The sequence below is a fragment of the Crocodylus porosus genome, unplaced genomic scaffold (assembly GCF_001723895.1).
Source record: "Crocodylus porosus isolate Cpor-Errol unplaced genomic scaffold, CroPor_comp1, whole genome shotgun sequence".
In the NCBI taxonomy this organism is placed as follows: Eukaryota; Metazoa; Chordata; order Crocodylia; family Crocodylidae; genus Crocodylus; species Crocodylus porosus.
Genome location: NW_017728909.1, coordinates 52,172,007 through 52,185,837, shown reverse-complemented (window position 1 = coordinate 52,185,837; position 13,831 = coordinate 52,172,007). Strand labels below are relative to the sequence as shown.

Genomic DNA, 13,831 nt, shown 5'->3' with positions numbered 1-13,831 from the left:
CTTTTTCTTGTCTTTAATTTGTATTGCCAGCCTCAGCTTTGTAGTTGCTTTGGCCTTTTTCACTGCCTCCCTACAAGTGCGGGCCCAGTAGGTATACTCCTCCTTGGTAGCTTCCCCTTTTTTCCACTGCTTATATGCCTTCTTTTTTTGCCTTTAAGCTCACCTGGATTTCCCTGTTTAGCCAAGGAAGTTTTTTTTGGCTCCTTTTTCCCCCCTTTTCCCTCATACTGGGATAGTCTCCCTCTGTGCCCGAAGGATTACTTTTCTTTAGGAATGACCACCCTTCCTGGACTCCCATCTTGACAATACTCCTATCCTGCAGTGCTTCATTGTCTAGACTCTTAAGCACACTGAAGTTAGCCTTCCTAAAGTCAAGCACTTCCACCCTACTAGTTATCTTACTTACTGTACGCCATATGTTGAATTCAGTTGATTGGTGGTCACTATCCCCAAGGTGACCACAAATCCGCAGCTCCCCTACCAGGTCCTCCCTTGTAGCCAACACCAAGTTTGGTAAGGCATTCCCCCTAGTGGGACTGTATACCTCCTGCATTAGGTGAAGGTCCTGCACACAGGTTAAGAACCTATGTGAACAGTTGGATTTGGCTGACTGCTCCTCCTAGCAGATGTCAGGATAGTTTAGGTCCCCCCCATGACAACTATGTCCCTAGACTGTATGGCCTCTGAGAGCTGCCTCAAGTCTAGCTTTTCTTCTTGGTGCAGTGGTCTGTAGCAGACCCCCACCACCAAGTCCATTTCCCCAAGACTTCTATGTATCCTAACCTACAATGCCTCAACTTTCTCCTCTGATTCCATTTAGATTAGGGTACATGTATAATGCTCTTTTACATAGAGAGCAACCCCACCCCCTTTCCTCCCTACTCTGTCCCTTCTGTGCAACCTGTAGCCCTTAATGTGTACCACCCAGTCATGGGTAGGGCCCCATCAGGTTTCTGTTAGCCCCACTAAATCAAAGTTATCTGCAAGCAGAAATGTGAGTTCTTCCTACTTGTTCCCTATGCTCCTAAGCATTAGTATAGAGGCACTTAAGCCTTTTGAATGGTGCCTTTGGTGCCCCCCCATTCTGATGCCCAATTGGGCCTCTGAATACTTACTTGGGATATACTGTTGTGTGTCTCAGAGTTTGTAGGTTCTAGACTCTCCATCTCCTGCCTCCCCATCCCCTATTGAACTTAGTTTAAAGCCCGACATAGGAGGTCAGCCAACCTATAAGAAAAGAGAATTATTTGAAGCTCTCCAAATCAATTGTGAGAGCTTCATTGATTCAGGCAATTCCTGCTCGCTGCAGCAGAGAGCTGGACTCAGACTCCATGCTGTTAAGTAGAGGGTGGGGAGGGGAGGCTGGAGGAAGGGACCATGGGGTGGACCTCTGCCAGGCACCAACCCCTGCCCCCTCCCCCTCCCATAGCTGTCCCATCTGCCCCAGCTCTTTTAAAAAAAAAAAACAAAAAAACCCCCAAAACCCAAAATCCCTGGACTCAAGCTGCTGCAGCAGCTGGTTGGTGGTTCTGGGGACTTGGGGATCACTTCCTGACTGGCAGCAGCTGGTGAGCTTTTTAAAGCAGCTGGGAGCTTTTTAAAGAACAGGGAGCTGGGAGAACAGGCAGGGCAGCCACTGAGAGTGGGTGGGGGACGGGGCTGATTTCAGCTGCAGTTGATTTGGCTGAATCGATTTGGGACAGTGATTTGAATCGCTGAATTGAATCGCTGTCCCCCGAATCAGCTGAGTCCGAAGCAAATACTAGTTGCTTTGCACACACCTACTTTACATCTTTCCATGGCTGAAGCACTCTATTTGGGTAGGGGCGGCGGGTGTTAACACTTCAAAGTGTAGCTGCACTTTCAGCTGCTTCAAATGTTATGTCTGTCCCTACCCTCTGCAGTGCCATCAATTATATAGTTAATATTATAGTATTTGTACATGCTCACATCTCGGCTTAACAATTTAACTAAAATATTATTATTAACACGGTCAGTCAGATTCCAGCATGAGTCGAATATTTGACACACATTTATGATATTACATAATATAACTTTTATAGCAAGTATGACAAAGGTGGTATTAGTAAAGCAGTAACACTGTTGGTGTTTCTATGAGAAGATGTATATATTTTTTTGTATTTAGTCCACTTACATATGCCCTCCAAATAAATAAGTATGCTATTTCATTATTAACAAGAAAGAAATTTCTAAGCCACTGAGAGAGGATCTGTTTGGAACTGAAAAATCAGTCAACTGAATGAATATTGGGATTAATATTTCTTAAGTGGTTTTACTGCTGTTCTGAATACTTCCTTTATGTAAGTTGTCTTTTGCTTTGATTGATAGACTACTCCTCAGAGACAAACTTATGGTCAAGGAATAAAGGGAGTTCTACATTAAAATGTGAAATAGCATCTAGAGCCAAGAAGAAAAAGAAGTCTGATAATGTTTTAGAAAGCCAGGCAGTACAAGCAGTTGGTGGGAAAGATGCCTCTATCTTTCTTTTCCATGCCTTGGGAAAAATACTTTACTGCAAAAGTAAGAGAACTTTTATTACCCTGTTATTCCTCTTGATTTCATTGTGAAACAACTAACATTCTGTAGCTCGTGATTAGGTTTGCGGAGTTAGTTTAGTGGCACATAATTCTAGGAAATATGTGTTAAAAGTCTGCCACAACCATGCAGTTGGTCCAAGAAAAGATATCCCTCACAAAAGTCCTTGCTTCCTGTGTAAGTAAACTGTTGGTTTGGTAACTAATAACTTCAGCAATTGCCAATAGCCTTTTGTAAAGTAATAAAATAGCAGTTGCTAGTTATCCAAGTATCCCAGGTATATGATGTACACTTGGCATGGGCCATGTATATACTTATGCCCTCTGTTGCCAGTTCTTGCCCAACCACCAGACTGTGGGCATCCCTAGGTAGCCAAAGTACTCACTGGGCATGTCTACACTATGCCCTACAGCGACGTAGTGATGCACTACATTGCAGTACAGTGTGCTGCATTGCCGTAGCGATCATACAGGTCTACGTGCGATTGCTAGCTCATCGGTGTAGCAGCGTGCTCCCTGCCTATAGTGCATGGCAGTGTAGTAGGGAAATCTTCACATGTGCCGCTCGTGTGGTGCAATAGGGGCAGTTACTGCGCCGTGTTTTAGTACTTCTAAAAGAAAGTGCTAAAACACAGTACAGAAACAAAACTGCTGTACAGCCACATGTCCACTGTATTCCCATAACACAGGAACTCTAGGAAGGCCCCAACTGCAAAGATGGAGTGCATCAGCGAGCAGAAAATGCAGGAGTTTCTTGGCTATAGCAACTAGGTGATGGCAAAAGCCTTTACTTAGTAGGGATAGAGTTAACTACCAGCAAGAAGTAGGGTTCTGACACCTAAAGAGAGCTTTGAATATGAATGCACTCAACTTCGGTCAGGAGAACTAGTGTTTGGTCTGTAAAATATTGTGGTGTAAAACAAGGCTGTAATCAATCACAAACTGTGTTCCAAAGAGGTGATGAGAAAATGGTGGAAGACAGCGGAAATCATTTTGAGTAATTATATTATGTGTGATGTCATTAACTTTATTTCTGACTAGATAGCACAGGGCAATTAAGTAATATTGCTTTGATAAACCATGTGCTATCGAAAGAAGCTAGCAGTTCTTAATGTAGTTATTAATTGCCAAGAAATGCCTGACGGTTTCATTGTTATAAATCACAAATCATTCTTTGTATTTTAGTAAATAATTAATTATTTACATGGTTCACTTGGCTCTGAGCTCGTTATCAACAACACACAAGTTGAAATTTATATTTAAATTAATTTTTGTTTCTGGGCTAATGTTCAGCACAAATGTAGTTTTTTGGATTTTAATGTTAAAAGACTGAAACACTGTTTACTTGTAGGAGAACCGCTATCCTATTCAGAATCTCCTCAGCTACCCTCTCACTTATCAGAACATGAACGTGACACCTTACTTGTTCAACCTGAGGTAAAAGCTTTCATTAATCATTTCATGCTGGGTTTTTGTTTTGTTTTGGTTTTCTTAAAGTTGTAAAAACACAACTTGGTATTTATGCATGTTAAAAAATGCAGGATCCACTGTAAAATGTAAATAAAACTGAAGGATGGATATATGTATGTGTATGTAATAGGTAACCAAACATAGGAAAATTTACCAGGAAGTTTTTTCTTTCACCCTGTCATGAACATGAACTAATTTGTATACTTCTTTTATTAAATAGGATGTAGTAGAAAAATCGCATATGAATGGAGACCTGTTCAATTTATACCTTCACCAAAACTATGTAGAATTTTTCATGGATATAGATGATATTGTGAGAGCCAGCGAATATTTGAGTACTGCTGACTTCCTCTGCAGTACCTGGAGTGTAAGTTGTGTTTTTTTTGTTTCTTTTAACTTTCATGCCCCAAACTACATATTAATAATGTATAGTCAAAATAAAAATATTTTTTTCCCATTTTAAATCCTTGAACTAGGGAAATTTTAAGTACTCACAGGATGTAGGCAAAATTAAAATTATAAGAGTAGAAAAGAGGTTTGTTATGCAGTTTAATGCATTTTTCATGTGCTTTTCATTAATATGTTGCTGTAGTTTTTTTAGGATTTTGACAAATGCATTTTAGAAGTAATTTATAGAATATGCCTTTATATGAAATAACTGATTCCATTTATTCTTTCATCTTAGTAGTACTCTCTTGGTAATCTAATGTGTCAAGTGTAGGTGCAGAAAAAATACAGATTAACAGCAGTGTTTGTTCACCTTTAGTCTTCTATACTGTCACTTGCTTCACATTTTGATAATGCCTTAATTTGTTTTAGTCACGACCTACTCTCCAGCAGTACAGCGCATCTGTAGCTACAAGAGGTGTGATTCATTCAAACAGGGCTCGAGCTTTTGCCCATTGCCAAGGAGGAATGGGTTTTCGACCTTTGCATAAACCACAGTGGTTTCTAATCAATAAAAAGGTAATATGTCGGATTTTAAGGAGAGATCCTTTGTGGCTGAATTTCTCTTAATGACTTGCAGTAGTATTTATGATAAACTTTATATGAAAAACAGCTTATTGGTATAGCACTATGCATGCAAATGCATCTTTTAAAAAAAAATGTTGGTTTTAGTTCAGGTATGGAAATAAATCTGGATTTTTTTCTATTAATGAAAAAATAACGTGATTTGCAAAAGGAAACTTTCAGAAACAAGATTTCAGAGTTAGCCTTTAAATATAAGTTAAAGACAAAAAAAAAAGTTATCTTGGACTCAGGCTAATTAAGCTACTTCAAATTGTTTGTGTAAGCTCAACAATTACCATATATACCCATATCCAAGATGACTTGGAATTCAAGATGAGCCCATGCCCTTATAAATTTTTTCATGTATAGAATCTAATATGTTTCTGATTTTTTCCTTGTATAGAATTTAATAATTGGGGGCTTTGTTTTAAATTTGTTCTCCCTACCCCTTCACTACTGTGGTAGGGAAGGCGGTGGAGGAAAGCCAGACCACTGCCCCTTGTTTTCCCTGTGCCTATCTCCTTTGCTTCTTCTTTTTTTCCCCTTCAATGCCTATCCTCCCTTTGCCTCTGTATGCCTATGCCTACCCCTTGGCCCCATCCCATGCCTGCCCACTACCCTGTTGCCTGCTGCAGCTGTGCTTTAGCTCTAGGGCAGGCAATGACAGCAGCAGCTCCCAGTCAGGCTGAGTCAGAGCTAGAAGGATTGGAGCCAGAGCAAAAGATAAGTGGGGGAGGAAGGGGCCGGCTACACAGTCTCCCCCACATTCTCCATCAAGCCATATGTGGGTTTTCACCATTGCCCATATTCTGCCGCGCTCTCCTGGCAAGCCTCCTCCCCTGCCAGATGAGCCGCTTGGACTCGGGGCAGGTGACGGCTCAGCTCTGGCTTCAGCCCGGAGCCTGGGGCTGAGGCTGGAACTGAGGAACCCACCACAAATGTAAGGAAAGGCTTTCCCTACCCCATGTGGATTAAGGGGACCTCGACTTGGATTTGACTAAGTATGGTATTAATGTACGTGGCACTATCGTGATTTTTGCTGTTTATTACAGAGAACTCAATCATGAGATCACAAGGCTTTTGTGGGTGCCTGGGCAGCAGGGCCAGGTCTGGTGGTAGACAGGCAGCAGCAGCCAGGCAAAGTGACCCTCCACCGCTGCAAAGCCTGCTGGGAAGTTAAGCCTGGCTGCCACACTGTCCCCACCTTGCTGCGCACCCAGGGGTGGTGGGACCAGCGATACATACTGCAGCTTAGGGTTCCCCCTATGCCTGGGACAGATTGTACTGACGGACCTGCTGCTGGCTGGATAGAATCCCTTGGTGGGCCGGATCTGGCCTGCAGGCTGTGTTTTGCCCACCTGTGCTGTAATTAAATTGTAAGAAGCTTTAGGAAATGTAAGTGCAATGCAAAACGTTAATACAATATCTATGAAAAAGCATAAATAAATCTGGTTTAGTATTTTGGCCACGTTTTTCAGACCGTTTTTGGTAGAGCAATCCAAGAGCTTATGATGAAGCTTGTTACGCTGTTTACAGTGAGGAATGCTTGGCTTGCTGTTTATTACACCTTGCAGCATAGTATATTAACATCCACAATTAGACATCCATAATCTATAACATCCTGAGGGATAGCCAGGAGCCAAAATAAGGATTTTGTTGTTTGTTTTGAAATGTTAACGAAGCTTTTGTGTATTGTGTCTTCACTTATTTTTTTCCAATTCTTTAGTATCAAGAAAATTGCCTTGCTGCAAAGTCTCTCTTCTCAAGTTTCTGTTTACCACCGTTGTGTCTTCAGACTGAACTGTTACCTTATCTTGCCATGCTGACAAATCCAATGAGAAATCAAGGTAATATCAACATCATTTCATATTTTAAAAGTTAGATCTTCATCACAGTACATTTTGAAAATGCCTGTGAAGCAAAAATGAAATGCAGTCTTCCCTAGATATGAGGCTGATTGTATACATGTGCATAGGACCCCCAAATTCTTTTCCAGAAGCATCTTTTAAAGCTGGTACTGTTTTGTTCTGTTAAAGTTCTAGGAAGCTTAATGTTTATAGTACAGCTTTCCACTAAAATGATCAAAAAACATAATTAGCACAAAAGATGTAACTTAGGCGTATAACTATGTTGATAAAGTTATGTTTTATAAATATGTCTGGTGCTGTACAAACAGGTTTGCTAAGGTCCCTGTGCTGCAGGGACTGATTTCAGGCAGCAAGAAAAAATACTTCGAAGGATTGAGGCTCTGAATCCCATTCCATACACCTTTTTTAGTTCCCATACTAATAAGTAGTGACTAACAGGGAATTAATTATTATAGGTGCTAATTAACGACTGATTCAATAAGAATAAATTAAGACAGGATGCTGGATTATCTGTAGGAGAGGCCTATATACATTTAAAAGGTGTAAAAATGTACAGTAAATCTTCACTTGCATGTATGGACTCCTCCCCCAGGTCAGATTGCTTTTATCCAGGATGTTGGAAAGCTTCCCTTGAAAAGATACTTCCAAAGGTAAATTTTAAAACAAAAATTATAGTGTGTGTCAAGATCTCTGATATGTGACATTTTCTCTTTCATTTGAGCCCTGATCATCTGAAATCTTAACTGTTGCAACCTTTCCTTTCTTGCCTTGATCTCTGCAATTTTTTAAGAAAACATGCTGCTAAGTCAATGACTCTCTTTTGCATCATCAGAAGGTAGCTCTCTTTCCTATGTTTCCACAGTTCTTAATACAAAGAGGCTCTAACCTGAGTTTTTTGTATGTTACTGCAATACTTGTATTCAGTGACTGCAAATGAATTTAAAAGCCAAAAAAAATAGCTCGTTGAAGCCATTTTTTCCTTATTACATGTGAAATCACCTTGATACTTTTGTTAGATCTCTATATGACTCCAATACTGGATAAGTAATAAAGTTATAAAACACTGAAACAGTTACATGGGTATACAATTATAAATTCATAGATTTCATAGATATTAGGGCTGGAAGGGACCTTGTAAGATCATTGTGTCCAGCCCCCTGCCTGAGGGGCAGGAAGTCAGGTAAGGTCAAATGATCCCAGCAAGATAAACATCCAAATGTTTCTTAAATTATGTTCTGAAAAACTAAGTTTTAAGGAGCCCCTATTCTCTTGGGTAGTAAAAATACTGTTTTGGGCTTGTGTAATGTTAGATTGACTTCTTGGGGGATGTATGGTGTTACCAAGTGGGCACAGCAACAGCAGATCAGTTGTTTTGTGGCAAGTTTATAGTCTACTACATGAAGTCACTGAATTTCCGCTAAGACTGTCTTGTACAGCCCTAAAAGAAATGTACAGTTATTCTTTAACTGATGACCAAAGTCTCCTTCATCACAGAATGCATACACCTTGTGTGACAATACTACATGGTCTTCTGAGTGAGCCTCAGCCCAGTGAACCTTTCTAGGGGTAGGATGATAGCAAGGCTTCCTCCTTTTCTCAGCTGTTGATCTTCAAGAGACCAGGAGTCTTTTAATTGTGGTGGTATGAGATGAACTGGAATGAGCTACCAATTAATTTTACTTGCCAAACTGGTCACTGAACAGTCATCAAATGGATATGACTTTTTTAACTACTGCCCAGTGAAGTGAAATTTGAAATAATGATCTTTAAGTGAAGCCTCTGCTTTTTGAATTATGCTGTTCCCCAAGAAATGTAATTAATTGAAAGCCTGTGAAATGATTCTGCAGATGCATGGGAAGACATTCCAAACTGTTAGACTGGTGTTTCTTGCAGTCCCACTAATTAAAGTGAACACTTTTTATTATTGTCAAATTTTAGATTGCGGGGGGGGGCAGGTGTCTATTTGAAATGCATCATTAAACAGTAATATGTTAATAGATGCAGTAAGGCTCTGTTATTTAAAGAGAATTTTCTCTGCAGGACCACTTTCTTACTGATGAGACTTCAGGTTATAATTTGCTCATTATTTTGGAGAAGAGGTGGGGAGGGGGGAAGCTGGTCCATATGTGCATCAATAATACTGAACACATTGGTGTTTTAGTACTGCTTTGAAACCCTGAGTGGGTAGAAGCATTGTCATAGCAAGAAGTTAGAATACTGGTATGTGGTAGACAAGGTTCTTTGGGTGAATCTGATCTTTTATTAGACCAACTTAAGTAGCTGGAAAACAATTTAAGCAACCTTGCTTAAAAAAATTTTTTCAACTACTTAAGTTGATCTAATGAAATATCAGATTCACCCAAAGAACCTTGCCTGCCTATGTCTTTACACCAGCACGGTTACAACCTACACCCCTGTAACGTGGTATGTGGTAGTGATTGATCAAGGTTAGTATCAGGGCCAGGTTTGTCAACAACTTCAGTCCAAAAGAAGTTTATGTTCATAAACTAAATTTTGTAGGTGATATTAAATCAGGGGTATCTTGAATACCAGTCATGATAAAAGTTCAAAAAGACTTAGCTCAGAAAAACAAAATGGAAAACAAATTGTATCCCTTCCTTCCCTTGGTGTGCTTGTCTATTAGATGAATGCTAAGGAGCAGTGGCATCTTTTTTGTTTTTAGTGGCACACAGTACGTTAGTCATTTTTTTTCACACGTACCATTGAATTTGTAATGATTCATACTTTTGTGAGAGAAAATAATGGGAATCCCCCGTTCAATAATCAGTGTCAGGAGCAGTCTAAAGCAGTAATAGTAGACTTTGGAAATGAGAGTGCAGCAACAGCTACAATACAAGGCAGCCCTTAAGACGGGAGCGTATTATACTCTTACACAACTCTGCAAGTGGGCCTGGAATGTTGTGTTGTTTGGGACACCCAGTCTGTACAATTGGGCAGTGTTTAAGGATAAAAACTTATGAGTATATTTTTATGAAGAATGTATATGACTTAGCTGAACTGCGATTTTTAATGTGATTTATAGCAGTGCAAGGATATTTGAAAGCTATAAACATTAAGGAAGAAGAAATATTCCATGTGATATGTGGGGGACCTCTTCCATTTCAACTTCTGCGCCTGTGAGAGAATAAAGCTTTTGTTATTGATGTTTGTAATGATCATGATTTTTCAGGTTAAAGCTTGAAACACTGACAGATAAGGATCCTGGAATGCCAGACTTTGACAGTAATTATGAAGGGGACGTTGCTGGTGCACAAGCAGTGGAGATGTTTGTACAGATAGAGAATAACAAAACAAATGAGGCTGAACTAGGTGGATTCCCTCTTACTTCCAGCCAACCTGGTAGAAATGATCTACCAGGCAGCCAGCCTCAACCTGTTACAGCTCAAGCAATCATGGAGGAAGATGAATTAAAGATAGAGGAATACGATAGTGACTGAATGCATCAACATTTTAACCTATTGGTTTAATGTTGCTTACCGGATTCTTCATCTTGTGTTTTGTGGCAAAACATTTATACTTGAATAACTGTAACATTGATGGCTTTTTTATGAAGAATGGGACAAATCTAGACTGTACTTCAGTTGCTGCTATAGCTGTTTACATGAGTGTGGGCTACAAGATCAAGTCAAGCACATATTGGGACAACGTTAAGGGGCTATGGTTAGGCAGTTTTCCTTGACTTCGCAATACAGGGTCCTTGGTGTGTCTAGATTATAACGTTTTTGCTCCCTGCCTACCTGAGCCATCAAATAATTCTATATTGTTTAAACAATATAAAATAAAACTTTATAAATAACTAGCTGAAATAGTTTGAAAGAGAACTATTGATGGAGAGTGTAACACACAGGTTACTTTTACACTTCTCATTTGATATACCCAATGTACAGAAACTCTTATTTCTTTGTACACATTTAATCTTTTTGTTGAAGGTCTAACTACATCTCACAATTTTAAGGAATGCTACTATTTGGATCCTTTAATCCTTTTGAGGGAATAGAGTATAAAATGTACATTGTAATAATAAAAAAAGTAATGTAAATAAAACCCCCTCTAAATATGTTACTTATTGCTATTTTATACTCTCTGCTGCAAGTAATTTATGTTTTATAAACTAAAGCATGTGTTGTACAGTAGATTTGTCTCTGATATTTTTCTTTTTGGAAAAGTATTTGTTTGAATTTATCAAGGAAAATATATTATTAAAATGAAAAAGCTGCTTCTCTTGTATCCTGACAAAGCCTTTCCCGTCCCCTGAAACCATCTAAATGTAGGGAGAGGAGAATGAATAGGTTGAAGGTGGGGGACACTGTCTGGATAAACGACGACAGGAGCCGGCTCTCCGCTGTCTGAGCACCGCGGTGCTTTGAGCTTCGCATGCTGAAGAAGGGACCGAAGTGCCTCTTTGCCGGTGCCCATCCCCCGGGGTGAGGCCCGGGGAAGAGGGCTCACAATGACCCTCGTCCCTGCGGCTCCCTGGCGCTGCCGAGGGGCACCTCTGGGCCGGCCATGGGCCCTGCTGACCACCAGGGTTGGAACCCCAGCGCGGGGCGGAGCCGCCAGGTGTGCCCCGGGGCGGGGCTTCGGCGGCACGTGACGGGGCGGGGCGGGGCAGCCCCTCGGGCGGCTGCAGCCAGGTGAGCGCGGACAGTCCAACGGTCTCGCCCCTCCCCCGCCGAGGCAGCGAGCGGCGGCGCGGGGTGGGGTGCCCCGGGGGGCCGTTCCGGGAGCGGCGAGCGGGGCCGCTGCACGGGCTGTGACGTCAGGGCGGGCCGGGCTATGTCCGGCGCGGGGCAGCGCGGCGAGGCGGGGGACGCGGATGTGGACGCGGCCTCGCGGGGCTTGGGGGACGTGGAGCCGCCGCCTCTGCCGCTGCTGCCGCCCTTCGGGCCCGACTTCTACCCCAGCGACAGCGAGGAGGAGGCGCCGGCGCCGCCGCCCCACATCAAGCCGGTGCGGCGCTTTGTGCCCGACTCGTGGAAGAAGTTCTTCAGCGGGCGGCGCCATGTCCCCAAGTGGGGCCAGGGCCAGCCCCAGCCTGTGGGCACCCGCTGCTCTCCACCGCCCTCCCTGCCACCAGGCCCCGAGTCAGGTGCCAGCACCTATCCAGACCCCTCTGGTGTGTCAGGGGGCAGCTGCCCTTGGCGCCTCGAAACAGAGGCCATTCTCCCATCAGAGCCCAGTGGGGCGGCACGGGCCTACAGCGAGGAAGTGGAAGCCTACCGCCAGCGCTACGGCTACATGAAGTCGTGGGCAGGGCTGCTGCGCATCCTCGGAGTGGTTCAGCTGCTCCTGGGCGCTGCAGTGTTCGCCTGCGTCACTGCCTACGTGCACAAAGATAATGAGTGGTACAACATGTTTGGGTACTCGCAGCCCTATGCCTTTGGGGCCAGCAGCATGTACGGAGGCTATTATTATAGCGGACCAAAAACCCCTTTTGTGCTGGTGGTGGCAGGGTTGGTTTGGCTCGTGACGGTCGTGCTGTTGGTCCTGGGCATGTCAATGTACTATCGGACCATTCTTCTGGACTCCAACTGGTGGCCTTTGACCGAATTTGGAATCAACGTTGCCTTGTTCATTTTGTACATGACTGCTGCCATCGTGTACGTAAACGACGCTAACCGGGGTGGACTCTGCTACTACCCGCTATTTAACACACCACTTAACGCATCCTTTTGCCGCATAGAAGGGGGACAGACAGCAGCAATGATCTTTCTGTTTGTCACCACGATTGTCTACCTTATTAGCGCCATAGTTTGCCTAAAGCTGTGGAGACATGAAGGAGCAAGGAGGCACAGAGAACTGATGGATCAAGAGGTGAGTCACAGCTTATCAGACAAAGGTTAAATCATTTCTCTTTTGTGCAGCTAATGTGATCATTGCAGGGGAACTCAGGAGGAAGCTGTGAGGCTGCCAGTGGGTGGCTTTGTCACTCGGAACAAGTCATCATGGCTTTAGTTTTCTTAACAGGAATATTGACAACTTTCAATAGCTGACATTGTTGAAAGGCTTTGAAACCGAACCCATTGGCAAGCCATTGAAATCTCTGCTGTGTAGTGATTTCAGTGGAGTTTGGATCAGGCTGTTCTTGCAGTACTTATAAATACTTCACTTCCGTCAACAGGAGAACTGCTTCCTGATACCTACTCTTTTCCTGAACAAAAGGAAGGGAAGAGGAATAGAAACTGATGGAGTTAACACTTTACTAGGAGGCATTAAAACAACACAGTCTTTGAAAATGGGACTTGGTGTACCTAGTAAGAGCCGGCTATGAAAGACTGAGTTTTGTGTAGTGTGGGTAACTCTAAACCACTGCAATTGACATTTTTGTGTTTTAGCTTCTTTCCTTCTAGTAAATCAGCTACAGGTGCACTGATATATCAGTGTCATATTGGATTGGCACTGATAAAAGGAAAATTAACATAATCAGCTACTGGATTTTTGTGGCTTGTGTAGCTAATAATGTCACTGATAAATATAATATGCCTTCTGGTCAGGGCCCCAAGACTGCATGCATGCCTGCAGCCATACACATGCACATGGCCAGGAATGCAACTGGGCACCGTGGAGAGCAGCGCCCTGCAGAAAAGTCTGTTGAGGGGAAAGGACATGGGGAGGGGGAAGGAGCATGGCAAGGCAGATCAAGGTTCCCGCAGTGAGTGAGGCTGGGGCTGGGGGCACTGCTGAGCCAGGGCAGCGAATGGAACCTCCGTTTTCTTGTGCAGGGACTGGGACTTCCCCGCTGTGATGCCAGACGGACTCGAGGGGAATGCCTCCAGACCTCAGGTTGAGGAGGACCGGGTTAGAGAGCTTCTGGAGGGGCTAGATGTGTTCAAGTCAGCAGGTCCAGATGCTCTCCACCCCAGGGTGTTGAGGGAGCTAGCTGGGGTTATTGCAGGGCCCTTGGCA

At 43.0% G+C, this 13,831-nt stretch overlaps 2 protein-coding genes across 3 annotated transcripts in view; both read left to right on the top strand.

The window, feature by feature from the left end:
• RAD17 (RAD17 checkpoint clamp loader component) overlaps positions 1-11,058 on the top strand; it is a 21,912-nt gene extending 10,854 nt beyond the window's left edge. The window contains exons 10-16 of one of the 2 annotated variants that reach the window (XM_019532293.1): positions 2,350-2,541; positions 3,907-3,992; positions 4,246-4,392; positions 4,845-4,991; positions 6,763-6,883; positions 7,497-7,554; positions 10,095-11,058. In XM_019532293.1, the coding sequence (XP_019387838.1) occupies positions 2,350-2,541; positions 3,907-3,992; positions 4,246-4,392; positions 4,845-4,991; positions 6,763-6,883; positions 7,497-7,554; positions 10,095-10,362 (1,019 nt within the window). In that variant the 3' untranslated portion in view covers positions 10,363-11,058. The remainder of the gene's footprint in view (positions 1-2,349; positions 2,542-3,906; positions 3,993-4,245; positions 4,393-4,844; positions 4,992-6,762; positions 6,884-7,496; positions 7,555-10,094) is intronic. The other variant, XM_019532294.1, reaches the window with a different exon arrangement.
• A 488-nt stretch (positions 11,059-11,546) lies between these two features.
• Positions 11,547-13,831, top strand: part of MARVELD2 (MARVEL domain containing 2) — a 16,858-nt gene continuing 14,573 nt past the window's right edge. The window contains exon 1 of the mRNA XM_019532296.1: positions 11,547-12,739. Coding sequence (XP_019387841.1) covers positions 11,702-12,739 — 1,038 coding nt within the window. The 5' untranslated portion in view covers positions 11,547-11,701. The remainder of the gene's footprint in view (positions 12,740-13,831) is intronic.